General features: G+C 40.5%; 1 protein-coding gene across 1 annotated transcript in view; it reads left to right on the forward strand.

Moving 5' to 3' along the window:
* The window catches only part of LOC115226112 (CD109 antigen-like), a 161,648-nt gene extending 140,815 nt beyond the window's left edge, over nucleotides 1-20,833 (forward strand). Inside the window, exons 31-34 of the mRNA XM_036514831.1 lie at nucleotides 2,793-2,953; nucleotides 9,514-9,668; nucleotides 16,871-16,933; nucleotides 20,744-20,833. Coding sequence (XP_036370724.1) covers nucleotides 2,793-2,953; nucleotides 9,514-9,668; nucleotides 16,871-16,895 — 341 coding nt within the window. The 3' untranslated portion in view covers nucleotides 16,896-16,933; nucleotides 20,744-20,833. The remainder of the gene's footprint in view (nucleotides 1-2,792; nucleotides 2,954-9,513; nucleotides 9,669-16,870; nucleotides 16,934-20,743) is intronic.
* The last annotated feature ends 5,976 nt before the right edge of the window (nucleotides 20,834-26,809 follow it).

The following is a 26,809-nucleotide window of genomic DNA, read 5'->3' on the forward strand; positions in this document are numbered from 1 at the left end:
TGCTCGGGTTTGTAAGGGAAATAACTATATAAGCATTTTTAGAGAGTTATAGCCAAAAAATAGCAAAAAAATGCATTACAAATGGAATAAAAAATGATGGTAATTTTTTTTTAAATCGTTGACTCATCGTTGACATTTTTAGAGAGTTACTTCCCTTATATAATAGCGAAAAAATGCATTAAAATGGAAAAAATTATGGTAAATTATTTTTTAAATTGTAGACTCATCGTAGACACGCGCTAATACCCAGAAGGGCTCGATATGAATCACGACTATAAGATACCCGGTTTTGGTTAAACTGCACCACAAAATGTGGGAGTAGTTAGGAATCTAAATCGTGGGAGACAGACACACAACCTCACTTTTATATATAAAGATTTGTGCAACAACTAAAACATTCGGTTGTGCAAATTGTTTGCACAGGAAACCTGCCCTGTCTGGCGGTTTTTGCCGTTTTTGTGGATCTGTTTCAGCTTTTTTAGCGATTTCTGTTTTGGTGTCTTCAAGCCATGAAGTCGTTGTTCTAAAAGAACGCTGGTCTCCTTGACAATGCTTTACGACGTTGATTTCCTTACACTCCCTTCCCCACAGCTTCACGAGGGAGGGAAGAAGGGGGAGAAGCAACACAGGTGCAGGTGTGACCATGGACGCCAACTCCGCCGCCATCGACACACGGATAAAATATGCCTTAAAATGGAAAAAAATTATGGTAAATTATTTTTTAAATCGTAGACTCATCGTAGACGCACGCTAATACCCAGACAGGCTTGATATGAATCACGACTATAAGATACCCGGTTTTGGTTAAACTGCACCGCAAAATGTGGGAGTAGTTAGGAATCTAAATCGTAGGAGACAGACACTCACACAACTTCACTTTTATATATATAGATTATTGATGGCATCACCAGATAACTAAAGACTAAAAACTATAGATAATAATTCTATGAAATGCTTAATAGAAAATTCATTACTTTATATCACAATAACTAATTACCTACCGTAAATCCTCGAGTATAGTCCGCCCTTGAGTATAATACACAGGGGAATTTTAGGGGGCTGTACCTCTGAAAAACCTAAACCTTGTGCATAATATGCACCTCTTCTCTAACTTATGTCAAGGAGGTCTATATAACGCCCTTGGTTTGTAAAAATGTATACAGTAACATCCTTTATTATTATTATTGTATATATAACATAATGCAAACATATAGCTTTTTTGTGCATTTTGTTTGCAGAAAATAAAGAAATAACAGTAATAACATTTAATAAATGTTGCTTACTGCAAGTTATGGATGATTCTTTTATGACTTCATTGCTTTCAGGCTTAGCTTAAGGTATTTTCACGCCCGACATCACAAAATGCGTCTGAATAAACATTGCCGGACAGCAAATAGAGACTCGGACATTGCTTAGAAAATATCTTTCATTTTTAACCTCGTATATAGTACGTATGAGGGATTTTGGGAAAAAATGCGGATTATACTTCAGGATTTATGGTATTTATTTGATATATCAAACCCTTTTACAGGAATTAACCTTCATCATCCTCATCATCATCATTTAATGTCCGCTTTCCATGCTATCATGTGTTGGACGATTTGACTGAGGATTGGCAAACCAGATGGCTGCACCAGGCTCCAATCTGATCTGGCAGAGTTTCTACAGCTGGATGCCCTTCCCAACGCCAACCACTCCGAGAGTGTAGTGGGTGCTTTTACGTGCCACTGGCATGAGGGCCAGTCAAGCGGTACTGGCAATGGCCACGCTCAAAAAGTGTTTTTTATGTGCCACCTGCACAGGAGCCAGTCCAGCGGCACTGGCAATGGCCTCACTCGAATGTTTTTTTCACGTGCCACCAACACAAATACCAGTAGGGTGACGCTGGCAACGATCAAACCCAAAAGGGCTTTATTATATTATTGAAAAATCTCATTTTTCTTATATATAAATATATATAAATAAATATATATTATATATATATATATATATATATATATATATATATATATAATATATATATATATATATATATATATATATGTATACAATTGCAGTGTGGAAGGTGTTTGTAAGCCATTTAAGAAACACACAAAAGCCGTTCAATTCACTTCAACATTTAAGTTTAATTTGTCATCGAACGGCTTTTGTGTGTTTCTTAAATAGCTTACAACACCTTCCATGCTGCAATTGTTTTTGTTTCAGCACACGATCTCAGATCAAATCACTTGCTATGCAAGTACATCTTCGTAGTATATATATATTATATATATATATATATATATATATATATATATAAATTGCAATATATTTTGTATAATGCCTTTGCTGTTATGTAATGGTGTAATAAAGTATTGATTGGGTATCATCTGATGGTTGATGTTGATTGATTTAAGTATGTTTCTCCATTTTCTATTTTGTATATATATATATATATATATATAAATATATATATATAAATATATATATATTTATATATAATTAATTAATAAGGGTGAGAGAATTAGATACTAATTTAATAGTATATCTATTCAACACCAAGTGGCCTAGTGCTACGAGAAACCTGGATTATTATAATATTTTATAACATATTATAATATTTTTACAAAATAAATATAAGAGAGTGGTCACTATGGTGCTAGAGTGAGCAATATAGTGACCACTCTCTTATATTATTTATATATAAATATATATATATAAATATATATATATATATATTTATATATATATATATATATATATATATATATATATATATATATATATATATATACGTGATACTTACTTTGCAGATGACAAGATGTATTGGGCGTCATCACCATCAAAGTCTGTGGAAATGGCAGCCTATGCATTGTTGGCTTACAGTTACAAACACAAAATGGAAGAAAGCATTCCCGTTCGAAACTACCTTGTCAGTCAGCGAAACAGCCACGGAGGTTTCCGTTCCACACAGGTTAGTTTATATCTGTATATATTTCAGTTTATACAGAAGTATAAATATCTTTTTTATGTATAAATATCTGTTTTCTTTCAATTGTTTCAGTCATTTGACTGCAGCCATACTGGAGCACCAGCTTGAAGTTTTTTTAATTTTTTGGTATTTCGTTGAATTATTAGACCCCCAGTTTTTGAACATTGTACTTATTCGATCATTCACCTTTACTGAACTGCTATGTTATGGGGATATATGTTATGGGCAGACATCCATAAAATTATCAACCATCTTACAAACGATAATTCTGAGCGCCTTTTCAAACTCCACCTGTCTAACACCCGTGGACATATTTACAAAGTCAGAAAACAGCACAGCTCCCATGACTTTAGGAATCATTTTTTCACGCTGAGAGTTGCTGAAGCATGGAACAAACTGCTGGCATCAGTTGTTAGTTGTAGGAGCACTGCATCCTTCAAAACTTCCATGGTTCCTGAGATTCGCCAACACTACACCTGATTTTCTCCCCTCCATACACACACAAGCATGTATCTGACTCATACACTGTTCACTCCCCAGACATTTGTACATTACTGCTTGTACTTTATATGCACTTTCTGACAAGTTGTGGTGCACCTGAGCACTGTATACAATAATTTCATTATTATTATTATTATTAGTATTATAACTCCATCTGTCTAACACCTGTGGACATATTTACAAAGTCAGAAAACAGCACAGCTCCCATGACCTTTGGAAACATTTTTTCATGCTAAGAGTTGCTGAAGCATGAAACAAACTGCTGGCATCAGTTGTTAGTTGTAGGAGCACTGCATCTTTCAAAACTTCCATCCTTTCTGAGATTCGCCAACACTACACCTGATTTTCTCCCCTCCATACACACACAAGCATGTATCTGACTCATACACTGTTCACTTCCCAGACATTTGTACATTACTGCTTGTACTTTATATGCACTTTCTGACAAGTTGTGGTGCACCTGAGCACTGTATACAATAATTTCATTATTATTATTATTAGTAGTATTATAAACTCCATCTGTCTAACACCTGTGGACATATTTACAAAGTCAGAAAACAGCACAGCCCCATGACCTTTGGAAACATTTTTTCATGCTAAGAGTTGCTGAAGCATGAAACAAACTGCTGGCTTCAGTTGTTAGTTGTAGGAGCACTGCATCCTTCAAAACTTCCATCCTTTCTGAGATTCGCCAACACTACACCTGATTTTCTCCCCTCCATACACACACAAGCATGTATCTGACTCATACACTGTTCACTTCCCAGACATTTGTACATTACTGCTTGTACTTTATATGCACTTTCTGACAAGTTGTGGTGCACCTGAGCACTGTATACAATAATTTCATTATTATTATTATTATTAGTATTATAAACTCCATCTGTCTAACACCTGTGGACATATTTACAAAGTCAGAAAACAGCACAGCTCCCATGACCTTTGGAAACATTTTTTCATGCTAAGAGTTGCTGAAGCATGAAACAAACTGCTGGCATCAGTTGTTAGTTGTAGGAGCACTGCATCTTTCAAAACTTCCATCCTTTCTGAGATTCGCCAACACTACACCTGATTTTCTCCCCTCCATACACACACAAGCATGTATCTGACTCATACACTGTTCACTTCCCAGACATTTGTACATTACTGCTTGTACTTTATATGCACTTTCTGACAAGTTGTGGTGCACCTGAGCACTGTATACAATATTTCATTATTATTATTATTAGTAGTATTATAAACTCCATCTGTCTAACACCTGTGGACATATTTACAAAGTCAGAAAACAGCACAGCTCCCATGACCTTTGGAAACATTTTTTCATGCTAAGAGTTGCTGAAGCATGAAACAAACTGCTGGCTTCAGTTGTTAGTTGTAGGAGCACTGCATCCTTCAAAACTTCCATCCTTTCTGAGATTCGCCAACACTACACCTGATTTTCTCCCCTCCATACACACACAAGCATGTATCTGACTCATACACTGTTCACTTCCCAGACATTGTACATTACTGCTTGTACTTTATATGCACTTTCTGACAAGTTGTGGTGCACCTGAGCACTGTATACAATAATTTCATTATTATTATTATATTAGTATTATAAACTCCATCTGTCTAACACCTGTGGACATATTTACAAAGTCAGAAAACAGCACAGCTCCCATGACCTTTGGAAACATTTTTTCATGCTAAGAGTTGCTGAAGCATGAAACAAACTGCTGGCATCAGTTGTTAGTTGTAGGAGCACTGCATCCTTCAAAACTTCCATGCTTCCCGAGATTCGCCAACACTACACCTGATTTTCTCCCCTCCATACACACACAAGTATGTATCTGACTCATACACTGTTCACTTCCCAGACATTTGTACATTACTGCATGTACTTTATATGCACTTTCTGACAAGTTGTGGTGCACCTGAGCACTGTATACAATAATTTCATTATTATTATCAAACCAAGACTGGTTGTCAAGTTGCAGTTAGGGGACAAACACAGACACAGAGACATGAACAGTAAGCTCTAAGAGCACATGGAACTTAGATTCTCTCAAATGCCCAGGAGGGTCTTTTAAGGTTGTAGATAGTTTCTGTTACCTAGGTGACCAAATTAGCAATGGTGGAGGATGCTCTGAAAGTATTGTTTCTAGAATAAGAATAAGGTGAAGGTATATGTGCATTTGCATATGTGGTGTGTGTGTGTGTTTGTGTGTGTGTGTGTGTGTGGTGCCTGCATGCATATGTGAGAGGGAGAGAGAGGAGAGGTGGGGTGTGGGTGCATTGCCTGAAGAGTGTGTGAATGGGTGGGTATGGCTGTCGGAATGGGTGAGGGTGGTTTTGTGTGTGTGTATGTGTGTTGGCATCTGCATGTGTGGACACAGTGGGAATGAGTATGTGCGTGTGCACATGTATGAGTGTGTGTGTGTGTGGGCACATGTATGAGTGTGTGTGTGTGTGGGCACATGTATGTGTGTGTGTGCACATGTATGTGTGTGTGTGTGTGGGCACATGTATGTGTGTGTGGGCACATGTATGTGTGTGTGTGCACATGTATGTGTGTGATGTGTGTTGGGCACATGTATGGTGTGTGTGTTGCACATGTATGTGTGGGTGTGTGTGTGGGTGGGCACATGTATGTGTGTGTGTGCACATGTAGTAGTGGGTGTGTGTGGGCAATGTATGTGTGTGTGTGCACAGGTAGTTGGTGGTGTGTGTGGGCACATGTATGTGTGTGTGTGCACATGTATGAGTGTGTGTGTGTGTGTGTGTGGGCACATGTATGTGTGTGTGTGCACATGTATGAGTGTGTGTGTGTGTGTGGGCACATGTATGTGTGTGTGTGCACATGTATGAGTGTGTGTGTTGTGTGTGGGCACATGTATGTGTGTGTGTGAACATGTATGAGTGTGTGTGTGTGTGTGGGCACATGTATGTGTGTGTGTGCACATGTATGAGTGTATGTGTGTGTGGGCACATGTATGAGTGTGTATGTGTGTGTGTGTGGGCACATGTATGTGTGTGTGTGCACATGTATGAGTGTGTGTGTGTGTGTGTGTGGGCACATGTATGTGTGTGTGTCTTTCTTCCTATGTTATTCTGTCACTCTCTGTATAAATTTGTGTTTGTGTGTGTGTGCACATGTATTAGTGTGTGTGTGTGTATGTGTGTGTCTATACACACATGTATGTGTGTGCATTGTATGTGTGTAGTGTGGAGGGTTGTGTATGTGGAAATATGTGTGTGTTCATGTGTGTATGTGTGTGGTGTGTGTGTGTGGTTGTGAGGGAGAGAGAGAGGTGGTATGTGGTGTGTGGTATCGGAATATGAGATATAAAAATTAATACAAATAATTTCGGAGCCCTCCGTCGGTTACAACGACGAGGGTCCCAGCTGATCCGATCAACGGAACAGCCTGCTCGTGAAATTAACGTGCAAGGGGCTGAGCAATCCACAAACACGTGTACGTTTAACCCTTTAGTGTTTAAACCAGCCATACCAGGCCCAAATTGTCTTCCTGTTTTATTCTCAAACCATCCAGCTCTGACCTCTCACACCTACCCTACAAAGTCATTCTAAAAATAAACAGGGACATCATCAAAATCTCAGAGTTACAAGATGCTGTACAATTAATTTAAAACAATGTAATTATTTGACAGAATAATCTGAATGCTAAAGAGTTAAGGTAGTTCTTGGAGAGATTCAGCATGACACAGAGTGTTATAAGGCTGTCCCCTTTGAAATACTGGTACTACTCATTTTTGCCAGCTGAGGGGACTAGAGCAATGTGAAATAAAGTGTCTTGCTCAAGGACACAATGCGTCGCTGGGAATTGAACTCATGACCATACGATCATGAGCTGAATGCCCCTGACCACTAAGCCACACACCTTCACAGAATATGAATAATAAGTAGGAATAAAATCATTAAGGAAAAAGATTATGTGAACGAATCAGTGACAGAAACAAAATTTAAAAAATAGAATAAATAAACAATAAAATGAAAATAAAATAAAAAGATTAAAATCAACAAGTACAACAGTAAGAGAAATAAATAAATGAAAAAACAAATAAAAATAATTGAATAAAAGAATAAAGGAACAAACAATAAAAAAATTAATTTTCTTATCTTCCATTTTAAAGGGTTATAAAATTAACACACGCGCAGGAGTGGCTGTGTGGTAAGTAGCTTGCTAACCAACCACATGGTTCCGGATTCAGTCCCACAGCATGGCATCTTGGGCAAGTGTCTTCTACTATAGCCCCGGGCCAACCGATGCCTTGTGAGTGGATTTGGTAGACGGAAACTGAAAGAAGCCTGTCGTATATATATATATATATATATATATATATATATGTGTGTGTGTGTGTGTGTCTGTGTTTGTCCCCCTAGCATTGCTTGACAACCGATGCTGGTGTGTTTATGTCCCCGTTACTTAGCAGTTCGGCAAAAGAGACCAATAGAATAAGTACTGGGCTTACAAAGAATAAGTCCCGGGGTCGAGTTGCTCGATTAAAGGCGGTGCTCCAGCATGGCCGCAGTCAAATGACTGAAACAAGTAAAAGAGTAAAGAGTAAGAGAGTTATAGGAACATAAACCTTCTTCCACGAAAAGATAGCTTAAACTGTGCTCTAAATGGAGATGTAGTAAAATCCTATTTTATGGACTCAACCATGTTCTAAAATAAGTCGAAAGTTAAGCTACTATAAATCGGCACAAACTTTCCGGACAACCCAATACACAGAAAAGCATCTCGTAGGTGTTTGGTGAACCGGTTGGCTAGCCAGCGGCCTGTCTGACCAACATAAGGTTTGTTGTAGAAATTACACCTGATACAGTAAATAAGGTTGGAAGAAGAGCAGGAGAAGGAGTTGCTAATGTGGAGGGTGTGGTTGGATCCAGTGAGGGGGGGGGGGTGATAGTGAGGAAAGGGCAGGTGTGGCAATGGGATCTGGAGCAAGGGAAGGATCTGGGTTGGGTTGGAATGGAAGGGGAGAGGGTGCTATGGACCAGTAGATCATATAGATTACAGACATGTTTGAAAGAGGGCAAGGTGGGTTGGGCAAAATATGAAGGGTGATATGTATATATATATATATATATATATATATAAAGGGAAAGTTTACGAAAATAAACAAAAGACGAAGGCAGGTGGAGTACAAACAAACAAATGTATTAGTATAGCGCTCAGGAATAGAAAAAGTCATTTACATTTCGAGCCTACGCTCTTCGACAGAAAGATACACAGAAATAAAAACAAGGAGAGAAAAAAATGCGTGTAGGAGCTAACGATCTAACATATATATGCGTGTGTGTGTGTGTCTATCGCCCCATCTATCGATCAGCAACTGTCTGTCAGTCCGTCTATCTACCTATCTCTCTATATACATATAGAGCATTATATATATATATATATATATATATATATATAACAGGAAGGTTTATGAAAATAAACAAAAGACGAAGGCAGGTGGAATACAAACAAACAAATTTATTAGTATAGCGCTCAGGAATAGAAAAAGTCTTTTACGTTTCGAGCCTACGCTCTTCGACAGAAAGATACACAGAAATAAAAACAAGGAGAGAAAAAAAATGCATGTAGGAGCTAACGATCTATCATGGCGTATATATATATATATATATATACCGCTAAGTATTTTGCCCGATTCTGCTAACGATTCTGCCAGCTTGCTGCTTTTTAATTCTGTCCAACAAATTCTATCCAACCCATGCAAGATAGAAAAACTGGGTGGTAAAATGACTGATATGTATGTGTTTGTGTCTGTCCCACTCCAATCTGACAACTGGTGTTGGTTTGTTTATGTCCCTGTTAATGTCCCTTGGCAAAAAATGACTAATAGAATAGAAAAATAAGGACTAGGGTTACTTTGTTTGACTAAACTGTTCCCCTTCAAAATAGAGGGCCAGCATGGCTGCAGTCCAATGACTGAAACAAGGAGAAGTTAAACGATAAAATTATTTCCTTCCAGCTTTTGATTATGTGGCTTTCATCCATGACTTCTGCTTTTTTGTTTTCTTTCTTGTAGGACACTGTGATGGGTCTTGAAGCTCTGACTCAGTATGCCCTGCTTTTCAGCCAGAATGATTCCGCCGTGGATGTGAAAATAGAGACGAATGAAGGGACCGAATATTCTTTGAAACTATCACTTACGAAAACTCAACCATTCTTTATAAGAAAGATGTAAGATAAAAAAGAAACTACTACTAATACTACCACCACCACTACTCCTATTACTGCTACTACCATCAACACTACTACTCCTGATACTACTATACCACCAACACCACTAGTACTACTACTACCACCACCACCACCAGTACTACTACTACTACTACTACTACTATAACCATCACTACTACTACTACGACTACTATAACCATCACTACTACTACTCACTATAACCATCACTACTACTACTACTATAACCATCACTACTATACTCACTATAACCATCACTACTACTACTATAACCATCACTACTACTACTACTACTATGACTACTACTACTATAACCATCACTACTACTACTACGACTACTACTACGACTGCTACTACTACAACTACTACTATAACCACCATTACTACTACGACTACTATAACCATCACTACTACTACTACTGTAACCATCACTACTACTACTATAACCATCACCACCACCACCACCACCACCACTACTACTACTACTACTACTACTACTACTATAACCATTACTACTACTACTAGTATAACTATAATCAGTACTACTACCATCCTACCACCACCATCACCACTACTACTAAATCGCAATCATCATTAATAGTGAGACAAGTTAGGACACCGAAAAATAACATCACTTAACAATCAGAGGCAGAACCTCTCTGTGGACACATGATCTGCTAGTTATGGTAATCAATATTCCCGCAAATTAATTAACAAGCGTTCCATCAGTTACAATGACCAGGGGTCCAGTTCATCCGATCAATAGAACAGACTCTCTTTTTACTTGTTTCAGTCATTTGACTGCGGCCATGCTGGAGCACCACCTTTAGTCGAGCAAATCGACCCCAGGACTTATTCTTTGTAAGCCTAGTACTTATTCTATTGGTCTCTTTTGCCGAACCACAAGTACCAGGGACATAAACACACTGACATTGGTTGTCAAGCGATGTTGGGAGGACAAATACACACACACAAATACACACACATATACATATATATACATATATACGACGGGCTTCTTTCAGTTTCCATCTACCAAATCCACTCACAAGGCTTTGGTCGGCCTGTGGCTATAGTAGAAGACACTTGCCTAAGGTGTCACAGTGGGACTGAACCTGGAACCATGTGGTTCGTAAGCAAGCTACTTACCACACAGCCACTCCTGCACCTATGGAACTAACGTGCAGGTGGCTGAGCACTTCACAGAAACACATACTCTTAGTTGTAGGAAAACTGGGTGTTAAAATGACTGATATGTATGTGTTGTGTCTGTCCCACTCCAATCTGACAACTGGTGTTGGTTTGTTTATGTCCCTGTTAATGTCCTTGGCAAAAAATGACTAATAGAATAGAAAAATAAGGACTAGGGTTACTTTGTTTGACTAAACTGTTCCCCTTCAAAATAGAGGGCCAGCATGGCTGCAGTCCAATGACTGAAACAAGGAGAAGTTAAACGATAAAATTATTTCCTTCCAGCTTTTGATTATGTGGCTTTCATCCATGACTTCTGCTTTTTTGTTTTCTTTCTTTGTAGGACACTGTGATGGGTCTTGAAGCTCTGACTCAGTATGCCCTGCTTTTCAGCCAGAATGATTCCGCCGTGGATGTGAAAATAGAGACGAATGAAGGGACCGAATATTCTTTTGAAACTATCACTTACGAAAACTCAACCATTCTTTATAAGAAAGATGTAAGATAAAAAAGAAACTACTACTAATACTACCACCACCACTACTCCTATTACTGCTACTACCATCAACACTACTACTCCTGATACTACTATTACCACCAACACCACTAGTACTACTACTACCACCACCACCACCAGTACTACTACTACTACTACTACTACTATAACCATCACTACTACTACTACTACTATAACCATCACTACTACTACTCACTATAACCATCACTACTACTACTATAACCATCACTACTACTACTCACTATAACCATCACTACTACTACTATAACCATCACTACTACTACTACTACTATGACTACTACTACTATAACCATCACTACTACTACTACGACTACTACTACGACTGCTACTACTACAACTACTACTATAACCACCATTACTACTACGACTACTATAACCATCACTACTACTACTACTGTAACCATCACTACTACTACTACTACTATAACCATCACCACCACCACCACCACCACCACTACTACTACTACTACTACTACTACTACTACTACTATAACCATTACTACTACTACTAGTATAACTATAATCAGTACTACTACCATCCTACCACCACCATCACCACTACTACTAAATCGCAATCATCATTAATAGTGAGACAAGTTAGGACACCGAAAAATAACATCACTTAACAATCAGAGGCAGAACCTCTCTGTGGACACATGATCTGCTAGTTATGGTAATCAATATTCCCGCAAATTAATTAACAAGCGTTCCATCAGTTACAATGACGAGGGGTCCAGTTCATCCGATCAATAGAACAGACTCTCTTTTTACTTGTTTCAGTCATTTGACTGCGGCCATGCTGGAGCACCACCTTTAGTCGAGCAAATCGACCCCAGGACTTATTCTTTGTAAGCCTAGTACTTATTCTATTGGTCTCTTTTGCCGAACCACTAAGTACCAGGGACATAAACACACTGACATTGGTTGTCAAGCGATGTTGGGAGGACAAATACACACACACAAATACACACACATATACATATATATACATATATACGACGGGCTTCTTTCAGTTTCCATCTACCAAATCCACTCACAAGGCTTTGGTCGGCCTGTGGCTATAGTAGAAGACACTTGCCTAAGGTGTCACAGTGGGACTGAACCTGGAACCATGTGGTTCGTAAGCAAGCTACTTACCACACAGCCACTCCTGCACCTATGGAACTAACGTGCAGGTGGCTGAGCACTTCACAGAAACACATACTCTTAGTTGTAGGAAAACTGGGTGTTAAAATGACTGATATGTATGTGTTTGTGTCTGTCCCACTCCAATCTGACAACTGGTGTTGGTTGTAAGTAGCTTGCTAACCAACCACATGGTTCCGGGTTCAGTCCCACTGCGTGGCATCTTGGGCAAGCCTTGTGAATGGATTTGGTAGACGGAAACTGAAAAAAGCCTGTCGTATATATGTACATATATATGTATGTGTGTGTTTGTCCCCCTAGCATTGCTTGACAACCGATGCTGGTGTGTTTACGTCCCCGTCACTTAGCGGTTCGGCAACTAAAGGAGTAGACCTGGGGAGAATATTAGCTAAGAAGTGGTTCCGCATTTCTCAAAATTCTGGAACCCCTGAACTAGTGCCCCACTAACAGATGCAGTTTAAAGTTGTGCCCAGGAAAACACATGTACGTTCAGGATAACATACATATATAAAGATACATGCACACACATATACTTGCATGCATCCATCCATCCATCCATCCATACACACATACATACATACATACATACATACACACACATACATACATACATACATACATACATACATACATACATACATACATAAATACATACACACATACATACACATACATACATACATGCATACATACATACATACATACATACATACACACATACATACATGCATGCATGCATGCATACATACATACATACATCCATCCATACACATACATACATACATACATACATCCATGCATGCATACATACATACATACACACATACATACATACATGCATGCATACATACATACATACACACACACACATACATACATACGTACATGCATACATACATACATACATACATGCATGCATGCATGCATGCATACATACATACATACATACATACATACATACATACATACATATTTACATGATGGCTGTCTACTCATTAGACAAGCATGACCATCACTGACAAGTATTGGCAGTGCCCATGCAAGGGTTTAAAGTCAAGCTTCTACAACATCACAGTACCAAGAAACCCAGAGACAAGCCAGATGGAAGATACCCTAGATGGACGAACATGGTGTCTATGAGTGTCTTCTGGAGGCAACTCTGACATGTTATTTAACCTACAGCTTGGACCCTAACAAGTGCTTACTACTCAGGGCCAGAGTAGACATGGGTACAACAGTGACTAAGAAGTGATTCCACACTCCTCAAGACCCTGGAACTCTTGTACTGGTGTCCCACTACCAGATGTACTTTAAGTCATACCCAGGACAACACATATACATACATATATACATATATACATACATACATACATGCATGCATGCATACATACATACATACATACATGATGGTTTCCCCCTCATTATCGAGTATGGCCATTGCATGAAGCTTAACTGTTACTGGTGCTGTGATCGAATGTGACTTTTTAGCCCAGCTAAAGACCTTCAATGTCTTGTACAGAATTGGCAACTAAAACCTTTACTGGTAATAGCCAGCTGTAGTTGTAACTGGGCTTCATGTACCTTTGCATGTCGTTTAAGTCCTCCTGCCGAATTACACTCTCTTCCACATGCCCGACAGATATGATTAGTATGGTACACACACCTACATACATCTGATTGGATGGACGAGGTGTCTGTGAGTGACCTCCATCTGGAGGCAATTCTGTGACATGCTAATTAACCCATAACTGGGGCACTAACAGTTGCTACTACTGGGGGTAAGTGTAGATTTGGGGGCAACAGTGGCTAAGAGGTGGTTTTGCAGTCATCAAACAACTTGGAACTCCCAAACCACAGCCCCACAACCAGATTCAGTTCAAAGTCATATTCGGACACTGTTCCAATATCACAAATAAAAATGGCAATCACCATTTCGTAAGTGGTTCATTCCAGTATCACGAAAGAAATGGGGAAACCCTGGCACTCTCTTTTACTCTTTTACTTGTTTCAGTCATTTGACTGCGGCCATGCTGGAGCACCGCCTTAGTCGAGCAACTCGACCCCGGGACTTATTCTTTTTTTTTGTAAGCCCAGTACTTATTCTATCGGTCTCTTTTGCCGAACCGCTAAGTGACGGGGATGTAACACACCAGCATCAGTTGTCAAACAATGCTAGGAGGACAAACACAGACACACAAACACACACACATACATACATATATATATATATATATATATACATATATACGACAGGCTTCTTTCAGTTTCCGTCTACCAAATCCACTCACAAGGCTTTGGTCGGCCCGGGGCTATTGCAGAAGACACTTGCCCAAGATGCCACGCAGTGGGACTGAACCCGGAACCATGTGGTTGGTTAGCAAGCTACTTACCACACAGCCACTCCTGCGCCTATACTCCTGAACCTAGATATATTGGGTTGGCAACTAAGTTCCTGCCATTTTTTTTAAATTTTGGAATTTATTCTGTTTTTAAACTTTGGAATTCCATTTTTGAATTATTTTGGAATCTATTTTGTTTTTTTGTTTTTTTCTAGTTAATTTTAGTTAATTTTTATTTATTTTCATATCATTAAAATGGAATGTCAAGTTAAGAAAAATGAGCATTTTAGACATCTTCTTTTTGCTTTTAATCAAAGTTCTAGAGACCGCAAAAGCTGCTTGCAACATTTATGCTATGTATGGAGAGGATGCCATAGCTGAAAGAACCACTCGTGATCGGTATGCCAAGTTCAAAAATGGAAATTTTGACATCAAAGATGCACCTCGTTCTGGCCGTCCAGTTGAGTTTGATGCAGAGTGATTAAACCAACTTTTACACGAAAATTCTCATCAAACAACAAGGGAACTGGCAGAGAAAATGGAATGCTCCCACACTGTTAAAGAGAGCATCTTCACTCAATGGGAAAGGTTCGGAGGTATGGAGTATGGGTTCTGTATGCTTTAAGGGACAACAACAAAAATCAACGATCCACAATCTCTGCTGGTTTGCTTGGTCGTCACCACTCAACTCATTGACAAAAGCAATGATTTCTTTACTGACTCGTTGCTAGTGACGAAAAATGGCGCCTGTACATCAATATGAAGCTGCGTAAGGAATGGCTTAGCCCCGGTAAACAAATGACACTGCGCGTAAAACAAGATCTTCATCCTTGTAAGACGATGTTGTGCATATGGTGGGACTGGGAAGGGATTATCCATTACGAATTGCTTGAATGGAACCAAACGGTCAATGCAGACTCTATGTTCAACAGATGGAACGACTCAACATGGCTATTCAAGAGAAAAGACCTAATCGGCAGCATGGAGTTCTCCTACTGCACGACAATGCCTGGCCTCAAATCACCAATATGACCAAGGTAGCTATTCAAACACATGGCTGGGAAGTGCTGCCACATCCGCCGTACTCTCCTGATTTGGCACCAATGGATTTCCACCTCTTTCGATCTCTTTCAAATGCTATGCACGGAGTTTCGTTCAATACTGATGCAGAATTGAGAGCTTGGTTGGATCAATTTTTCGAGTCAAAATTGAATGATTTCTACCAATGAGGTATTGAAAATCTTGTTGAACATTGTGAAGAAGTTGCACACAACAAGGGTGAATACATTGTCGATTAATTAGTTGTTATTTTTTATTAAATCTTTTAGGAAATTTAAATTTTAAAAAACCGCAGGAACTTATTTGCCAACCCAATAGTTTAAGATCATACCCAGGAAAATGTAGCAATTTGAGTGTAGGGGTGGGTGTGGGGGCAACATAATGCCTGAAAAATGAGAACAAGATGTTTTGCTAGATCAAGCCTTACCTCAGGCTAAACAAACACTATACAAAAGATAGTGGAGGCGCAATGGCCCAGTGGTTAGGGCAGCGGACTCGCGGTCGTAGGATTGCGGTTTCGAATCCCAGACTGGGCGTTGTGAGTGTTTATTGAGCGAAAACACCTAAAAGCTCCACGAGGCTCTAGTAGGGGGTGGTGGTGATCCCTGCTGTACTCTTTCACCACAACTTTCTCTCACTCTTACTTCCTGTTTCTGTTGTACCTGTATTTCAAAGGGCCGGCCTTGTCACTCTCTGTGTCACACTGAATCTCCCTGAGAACTACGTTAAGGGTACACATGTCTGTGGAGTGCTCAGCCACTTACACGTTAATTTCACGAGCAGGCTGTTCTGTTGGTCGGATCAACCGGAACCCTCGTCGTCGTAACCGACGGAGTGCTTCCATCCATACAAAAGATGGAGAAATGTTTATATCATGACTCTTACATGTGTTGTTGTTGTTCTTGTTGCAGCTTCCTTCAAGCACAAAGAATTTGAAAGTTGAAGTGACTGGAAATGGTTATGTTCTTGTTCAGGTAAGCTTCTGGCTTTATTTACACACACACACACACACATACAACACATGTGGAGGCACATGGCCCAGTGGTTAGAGCAGTGGATCACGGTCGAGGGATCGTGGGTTCAAATCTCAGACCGGACAATGTGTATGTTTATGAGCGAAAACACCTAAGCTCCACGCGGCTCCGGCAGAAGGTAATGGCAAAAATTCTGCTGACTCTTTCGCCACAACTTTCTCTCACTCTTTACTCCTGCATCTTGCAGCTCACCTGCGGTGGACCAGTGTCCCGTCTAGGTGGGGAACCTATACGCCAAGAAACCGGGAATCCGGCCCTTATGAGCCAGGCATAGCTCAAGAAGGAACAAACAAAAAACATACACACATACACATAGTGGAGGCACATGGCCTAGTGGTTAGAGCAGCAGTCGAGGGATCGCGGGTTCAAATCTCAGACCGGGCGATGTGTGTGTTTATGAGCGAAACACCTAAGCTCCACGCGGCTCCAGCAGAAGGTAATGGCGAAATTTCTGCTGACTCTTTCGCCACAACTTTCTCTCACTCTTTCCTCCTGCGTCTTGCAGCTCACCTGCGATGAACTGGCGTCCCGTCCAGGTGGGGAATCTATACGCCAAGAAACTGGGAAACCGGCCCTTATGAGCCAGGCGTAGCTCGAGAAGGAACAAACAACAACACACAACACATACAAACACATTTGTGTGTGTAAACACACACACAGATGCACATATGAGAGTCAGCTAAAATGTCCATAGACTGACCAAGATACCCTCATGGAATGAGGCCAAATGAGGTTTATTTCCCAACATAGTCCTCCTTGCAGTCCACACACTTCTTCCATTGGTGTTGCAGAGCTTGGCTCACATTGGTCAAGAAGCTTTCATCCTGTTGGTCAAAAACATCATCAAAACTAGATATGACATCATCATCACCACAATACTGATTCCCAGCCAAGTGTTTTTTTTTTTTTCATAGATGATAGTTAGATGGGGCCAACTCAGTTGAAGAGGGCAGTACTGATCAACCAGTTCAAAGCTACAGTCATGTACAGCAGCCATTGAAACCAAGGGTTTGTATGTTGGAGCATTATCCTGGTGAATCAATTCCCCTTTTGTCAGTTTTCCTGAACATTTGTTTATAACTTGGCATAGTAGTCTCCACTGATGGAGTGGCCCTTTTATAGATAGTTTATAAGCATAATACCTTTTGCATTCCAAAAACCTGAGACAATGATATATATATATATATATATATGTGTGTGTGTGTGTGTGTGTGTGTGTGTGTGTGTGTGTGGTGTGTGTGTGTGTATATATGTGTGTGTGTGTAAGGCGGCAAGCTGGCAGAAACGTTAGCACGCCGGGCGAAATGCTTACCAGTACTTCGTCTGCCACTACATTCTGAGTTCAAATTCCGCTGAGGTCGACTTTGCCTTTCATCCTTTCGGGGTCGATAAATTAAGTACCAGTTACGCACTGGGGTCGATATAATTGACTTAATCCGTTTGTCTGTCCTTTTTTGTCCCCTCTGTGTGTAGCCCCTTGTGGGCAGCAAAGAAATATATATATATTATATAAGAATGAATGTTTTTATATATAATGAACGTGAAATACAGGAAGGGACGAACACGGAACACAGACAAATCATTCGAAGCCTTCAATCTTCAGTCAGACACCGAATCATCATAGCAAATTTCGGCTGTTCAATTCTGATATTTGCTCCAACTCGGCCAGCCCCAAGAAAAAAAACTAAGCTGTAAGCATTAGATTTCTTGGTAGAAGACAGGAATGTGAACGCACAAGACGGATGTGAATACAAGAGACGAAAACGAAATTGAAAACAGTAATGAATAAACAAAATATATATAACGGTGGTTGTCATACGACTTTAGACCAAAAGAGACAAAACAACAACAACATAGCAGCTGGCGTAGAAATAATTACCGTTTCGGTAGCGGGGACACATGTTGGTCGAGATACGAAGGCCAACAGAATGGTTGAAGAAGCAGCAGGTCACAGGCGAGAGAGAAAGAGAGACAGAGAGAGAGGGAATCAAAGAGGGTGGAAGGCAGGGGACAGAATCAGTGACCAAGAGAAAAGGAGAAAGAAGGGATTAAGGAGGATGGGAGGAAGAGGGGAGGAGGATGGGAGGAAGAGAGGGGAAGAATCGGAGGGCGCCAAAAAGTTTGGTGAAGAAGCAATGGCGGGTAGTAAAAGACAATATATATATATATATATATATATATATATATATATATATATATATATATATATGTGTGTGTGTGTGTGTGTGTACCATTCATCATCATCATCATCGTTTAACATCTGCTTCACATGCTAGCATGAGTTGGACGATTTGACTGAGGGCTGGCGAACCAGATGGCTGCACCAGACTCCAATCTGATCTGGCAGAGTTTCTACAGCTGGATGCCCTTCATAACGCCAACCACTTCAAGAGTGTAGTGAGTGCTTTTACATGCCACCGGCACGGGGGCCAGTCAGGTGGTACTGGCAACGGCAACGCTCAAATGGTGCTTTTTATGTGCCTCCTGCACAGAAGCCAGTCCAGCGGCACTGGCAACAATCTTGCTCAAATGTTTTTTCACGTGCCACCAGCACAAGTGCCAGTAAGGCAATGCAGGTAATGATCACGCTTGAATGGTGCTTTCTACATGCCACCGGCACAGAAGCCAGTTTGTTATGTGTGTGTGTGTGTGTGTGTGTGTGTGTGTGTGTGTGTGTTTGGAGGTACATAGCCTAGTGGTTAGAACAGCGGACTCGTGGTCGAGGGATCTCAGGTTCGAATCTCAGACAAGCAATCTTTGTGTTTATGAGCGAAACACCTAAGCTCCACACGGTTATGGCAGAAGGTAATGGTGAACTTCTGCTGACTCCTTCGCCACAACTTTCTCTCACTCTTTCCTCCTGCATCTTGTTGCAGTGTTTAGGTTCTTACTATCAACCATGATCTTACTCTTTATTGGGCTGTGTTCCTGATACTTTTTCCAGTCTGGTGGTAAGCTCCTGCAGTTCTGCTTCACTGCTTCCTAACACATACCACACACACATACCACGCACAATGCACATCTGTGTATATGTGTGTGTGTGTGTCTTTGTGCGTGTGGTTTTGTGCTTCTCACCTGTAATTTGGCAGTTTGACAAAAGACACAAATAGAATTTTTTTTTAAAATCAGTCCTGGGCTCAATTTATTTGACTATAATTCCTTAGGTAATTGCTCTAGCATGGCCGCAGTTCAATGACTGAAACAAGTAAAAGATATGATCAGACACACGCACACACACAACACGCACGCACACACACACACACATGCACAAGCATTTGTCTTATGAAGAAAGGCTGAAGACGCCCGACCTTTATTCTCTAGAAAAATGCCGCCACCGTGGTGATCTCATTTTCGCTCACAACATCATAAGCAGAAAGTGTAACCTCTAGAAAGAGCTGTTCTTCACTCCTGCTCCAGAGCATCGGCTGCGGGGTCACTCCAAAAAGCTCTATCTGCGACGATTTCATCTCAATCGAAGGAGAGGGGCTTTCTCCGTCCGGGTTGCGGACTCGTGGAATAAGCTGCCGGACGAGATAGTGAAGATGCCAATGACCGCTCGGTTCAAAGTCTCTCTTGACCAGAAATGGCCTGAACTCTTTGCATGAACATCCTCCCTGTACATAACTCCATGTCCCCCTACATGTTCTTGCTTTTTGCTTTCTGAGCCAAAAAATTAACTTAACTTAACTTAACACATACACACAACCATATTTGCTATGTCATTTACTTTGATCCTGTGTTTTCCGATAGGTGAACTGGCAATATAATTTGATCCCTGAGGAGAAAGGGACTTATTTATCTATCAATATGTCAAAGAAGTCAACCCCTCCAGAAACTGCTGAATATGATACCTGTGTTAAGTAAGTATGAATCAGAGGGCAAGGTGTTTTTTTATCGTGTACATTGTTATAATGTGGATCCTCATCCACTTGTATGCTATTGTCTTCTTGCCACTATTATGTTGTGGCAGTATTATGGATCTTAAAGGCGGCAAGCAGGCAGAAACGTTAGCACGCCGGGCGAAATGCTTAGCCGTATTTCGTCTGCTATTACATTCTGAGTTCAAATTCCACCGAGGTCGACTTTGCCTTTCATCCTTTCGGGGTTGATAAATTAAGTACCAGTTACACACTGGGGTCGATATAATCGACTTAATCTGTTTGTCTGTCCTTGTTTGTCCTCTCTGTATTTAGCCCCTTGTGGGTAGTAAAGAAATAGGTATTTCGTCTACCGCTACGTACTGAGTTCAAATTCCGCCAAGGTCGACTTTGCCTTTCATCCTTTCGGGGTCAATAAATTAAGTACCAGTTACGCATTGGGGTCGATATAATCGACTTAATCCGTTTGTCTGTCCTTGTTTGTCCCCTCTATGTTTAGCCCCTTGTGGGTAGTAAAGAAACAGGTATTCTGGATCTTATTATCTTTCAATGTATCCATGCCCAGGGAAGTAAGGCGTTCAGAACATGGCAAATGCCTGATAGAGGGTATTCTCTTGGTTGTCAGATACATGCTTGCGTGTGTGTATCGAGGGGAGAAATCAGGTGTAGTGTTGGCAAATCTCAGGAAGCATGGAAGTTTTGAAGGATGCAGTGCTCCGACAACTAACAACTGATGCCGGCAGTTTGTTCCATGCTTCAGCGTGTGTATGGAGGGGAGAAATCAGGTGTAGTGTTGGCAAATCTCAGGAAGCATGGAAGTTTTGAAGGATGCAGTGCTCCGACAACTAACAACTGATGCCGGCAGTGTGTTCCATGCTTCAGCAACTCTCAGCGTGAAAAAATGTTTCCAAAAGTCATGGGAGCTGTGCTGTTTTCTGACTTTGTAAACTTGTCCACGGGTGTTAGACAGGTGGAGTTTGAAAAGGTGCTCAGAGTTATTGTTTGTAAGATGGTTAATAATTTTATGGGTGTCTGCCAAGTCAGCTGCCAGACGTCGGAGTTTCAATGTGTCCATGCCTAGGGAAGTAAGGCATTCAGAATATGGCAAATGCCTGATGGAGGGTATTCTCTTGGTGGCACATTGCTGAACGGCTTCCAGATGATTAATATCCTGGGCAAGATAGGTGTTCTAGACCGGTGCTTTAAAATATCTCTCTCTCTCTCACTTTCTCTCTCTTTTTTTTACATTCAACCCCTTTCATGATTGTATTTCAACCTGGCCTCTTTGTAATTACAGGTACACAGGAAAGGATGATACTGGAATGGTATTAGTTTCAATAAACACTCTGTCTGGATTTACTGCAAATTCAGTGGATCAATCAAGCGACCCGTTAATAAAGAGGTCAGAAGTGGAAGACAACAAGGTGTTGTCTATCTGGACTCTGTATGTATTCTGCCTTATACTCTGAGCTCATTATATCTCTTTACCATATACTGTCATTGTTTTATCTTTTGCTTGTTTCAGTCATCAGACTGTGGCCATGCTGGGGCATAGCCTTAAAGGGTTTAATTGAACAAATCAACCCATCATGTCAAGCAGTGGTGGAGGTACAAAACAGACACAAAGACACACATGCACATGTACACACAATGCATCTTTGCACATACACACATACATGCATCCTTGCACACACACACATGCATCCTTGCACACACACACATGCATCCTTGCACACACACACATGCATCCTTGCACACCACATACATGCATCCTTGCACACACACACATACATGCATCCTTGCACACACACACATACATGCATCCTTGCACACACACACACACACACACACATGCATCCTTGCACACACACACATACATGCATCCTTGCACATGTACACACACATGCATCCTTGCACACACACACATACATGCATCCTTGCACACACACACATACATGCATCCTTGCACATGTACACATACATGCATCCTTGCACACACACACATACATGCATCCTTGCACACACACACATACATGCATCCTTGCACATGTACACATACATGCATCCTTGCACACACACACATACATGCATCCTTGCACACACACACATACATGCATCCTTGCACACACACACATACATGCATCCTTGCACACACACACATACATGCATCCTTGCACACACACACATACATGCATCCTTGCACATGTACACATACATGCATCCTTGCACACACACACACACATGCATCCTTGCACATGTACACACACATGCATCCTTGCACACACACACATACATGCATCCTTGCACACACACCACAAACATGCATCCTTGCACACACACACATGCATCCTTGCACACACACACATACATGCATCCTTGCACACAACACACATACATGCATCCTTGCACAACACACATACATGCATCCTGCACACACACACATACATGCATCTTGCACATGTACACACACATGCATCCTTGCACACACACACATACATGCATCCTTGCACACACACACATACATGCATCCTTGCACATGTACACATACATGCATCCTTGCACACACACACATACATGCATCCTTGCACACAACACAATACATGCATCCTTGCACACACACACATACATGCATCCTTGCACACACACACATACATGCATCCTTGCACACACACACATACATGCATCCTTGCACATGTACAAATAATGCATCCTTGCACACACACACACACATGCATCCTTGCACATGTACACACACATGCATCCTTGCACACACACACATACATGCATCCTTGCACACACACACACACACATGCATCCTTGCACACACACACACACATGCATCCTTGCACACACACATACATGCATCCTTGCACACACACACACATACATGCATCCTTGCACACACACACATACATGCATCCTTGCACACACACACATGCATCTTTGCACACACACACATACATGCATCTTTGCACATGTACACACACATGCACACAGGCACATATGAACAATGAGGTTCTTTTTAGATTTTGTCTACGAAATCCACTCACAAGTCTTTGGTTGGCCTGAAGCTATAACAGAAGACATTTTGGATCTTTTCGGTTTGAATGGCAGTTTTTTTCTAGCGGTGTCATATGAAATTGTCACCCATAATTATGACCCTAGTATCGATCTATTGCATTTCAATCTGTTTTAGGGTTAGGGTTAGTGTTAGGGTTAGGGTGGGGAAGGGTATCTTTTTTTCTTCACAAATGTAAATAAACCCAATCTGTTTCTTAAATGTGGGACGTATTCATACGGCACAGAATGTTTTTTTACCTCAATGGACATCATTGATTGGTTGAAATTGCAGAAATTGAAGGAAAAAAACAACAAATAGCTTACAAACTATAGAATTTTCTCAATAAAGCCAAGAGAAAAAGATGTTTTATGTAATACATTCTACCAGTATACGAAGTTTAAAATTTTTTAGTTACGTGGAAATTATTTTAAACATTGCCGTTCAAACCAAAAAGATTTGAAATTTTCCAAAGTTGCCACACAGTGAGACTGATCCATGCAGTTTGGAAGCAAACTCCTTATCTCATAACTACATCTGCATCTATTGTCCAAGAAGTGTTAGTAAGTCAGTAAATAGATCACATTCACTAGAATAGCTATGATTTTAATGCAATACTATGAGTCTTGAGCTGTATTCGGCCAGTTCATGTAAAATCATGTTTTCCTAAGCAGAAAACATGATCAATTAATCATCAGACATAGTTGACCTGAGACATATGGCTAGGGCTCTTTTACCTTTCAGGGGCTAAAATCAACAGCCAGTCATCAAGCTGAAGGCTACTGGTAAACATCAAAACTGCTAGTCTTTGGCCAAAGCAAAATTGAGAAACAAAAGATAAATATTATGGAGATGTACTTGCATAGCGAGTGACTTGATCTGAGAACGTGTGCTGGAACGAAAACAATTGCAGCGTGGAAGGTGTTTATAATCCATTTAAGAAACACACAAAAACTGTTAGATTCACTTCAACATTTAAATTTAATTTGTCAAAATATATTCGTTGCTTTCAGACCGCGACCTGTTCACTGACAAAATTCTGTGCTATATAAATATATATATATATATTACGGAGATGTACTTGCATAGCGAGTGACTTGATCTGAGATCGTGTTCTGGAACGAAAACAATTGCAGCGTGGATGGTGTTTATAAGCCTTTTAAGAAACACACAAAATCCGTTAGATTCTCACTTCAACATTTAAATTTAATTTGTCAAAATATTTTCATCGCTTTGAGACCGGGACCTGTTCACTGACAAAACTTCGTGCTGCATATATTTCGCTAGGGAACTGCTCTACATCTTAGAGTGAGCTGCTTCTCCGGTTTATATTTTCTACAAACGATACACACACACACATGTATATGCTATGCAAGTACATCCCCATAATATATATATATATATATAGCACGAAGTTTTGTCAGTGAACAGGTCGCGGTCTCAAAGTGACGAAAATATTTTGACAAATTAAACTTAAATGTTGAAGTGAATCTAACGGTTTTTGTGTGTTTCTTAAATAGCTTACAAACACCTTCCATGCTGCAATTGTTTTCGTTCCAGCACACAATCTCAGATCAAGTCACCCGCTATGCAAGTACATCTCTGTAATATATATATAGCACAGAATTTTGTCAGGGAACAGGTCGCAGTCTCAAAGCGCCGAAAATATTTCAACAAATTAAATTTAAATGTTGAAGTGAATCTAACGGTTTTTGTGTGTTTCTTAAATGGCTTATAAACACCTTCCAAATTGCAAAAAATAAATAAACTGAGGGGAAAAAAATAGAAATAGAATTAGAATAGAATTAGTATGAAATTAATAGCAGAACCCGAGGCAGCAAAACACTTGAGCTACTGGGATAGAATGAAAAAAACTGCAATTCCACACCCTGAGGCGAAGGTAGAAGAAACATACAGTGAGGTACATATGGAAGATCTTAAAATGGTTTCTCTTTCCCTTTTCTCTTTTACTTGTTTCAATCATTTGACTGCGGCCATGCTGGAGCACCGCCTTTAATCGAGCAACTCGACCCTGGGACTTATTCTTTTGTAAGCCCAGTACTTATTCTATCGGTCTCTTTTGCCGAACCGCTAAGTGACGGGGACATAAACACACCAGCATCGGTTGTCAAGCAATGCTAGGGGGACAAACACAGACACACAAACATATATATGTGTGTAAAAGGGGTAAAGACCCCCTTCGGTCATGAATGACCATGGGATTGCACCTAGAAAGTTACCCTCCTAGACACAAGTCCGGGCAAGGTTGTTTATGGAAGACCAGCAGTCGCCCATGCATACCAGCCTCCCCTCTCCACGCCACCAGTGTTATCCAAGGGAAAGACAAAGGGGCCGATACAGCTTGGCACCAGTGACGTCGCAACTCATTTCTACAGCTGAGTGAACTGGAGCAACGTGAAATAAAGTGTCTTGCTCAAGAACACAACACGTAACCCGGTCCGGGATTCGAGCTCACAACCTCACGATCGTAAGCTCGACGCTCTAACCACTGAGCCATTCGCCTTCACTATGTGTGTATATATATATATATATATACGACAGGCTTCTTTCAGTTTCCGTCAACCAAATCCACTAACAAGGCTTTGGTCGGCCCGAGGCTATAGTAGAAGACACTTGCCCAAGGTGCCACGCAGTGGGACTGAACCCGGAACCATGTGGTTGGTAAACAAGCTACTTACCACACAGCCACTCCTGTGCCTATATATATATATATTTTATTTTTTTGCCAAAGTACCTGAGAGATTCATATGGTGTAGGGGGTAGATGCTTTCAAGAAGTACCTTAACCTTCTGCCTTCCAAGATCCCAAATGAATCTTCATCAAGGTAAGAGACTCAAATGAAGGCAGCAAAACCAAAAC

This window comes from Octopus sinensis, linkage group LG29 (assembly GCF_006345805.1).
Source record: "Octopus sinensis linkage group LG29, ASM634580v1, whole genome shotgun sequence".
Classification (NCBI taxonomy): domain Eukaryota; kingdom Metazoa; phylum Mollusca; class Cephalopoda; order Octopoda; family Octopodidae; genus Octopus; species Octopus sinensis.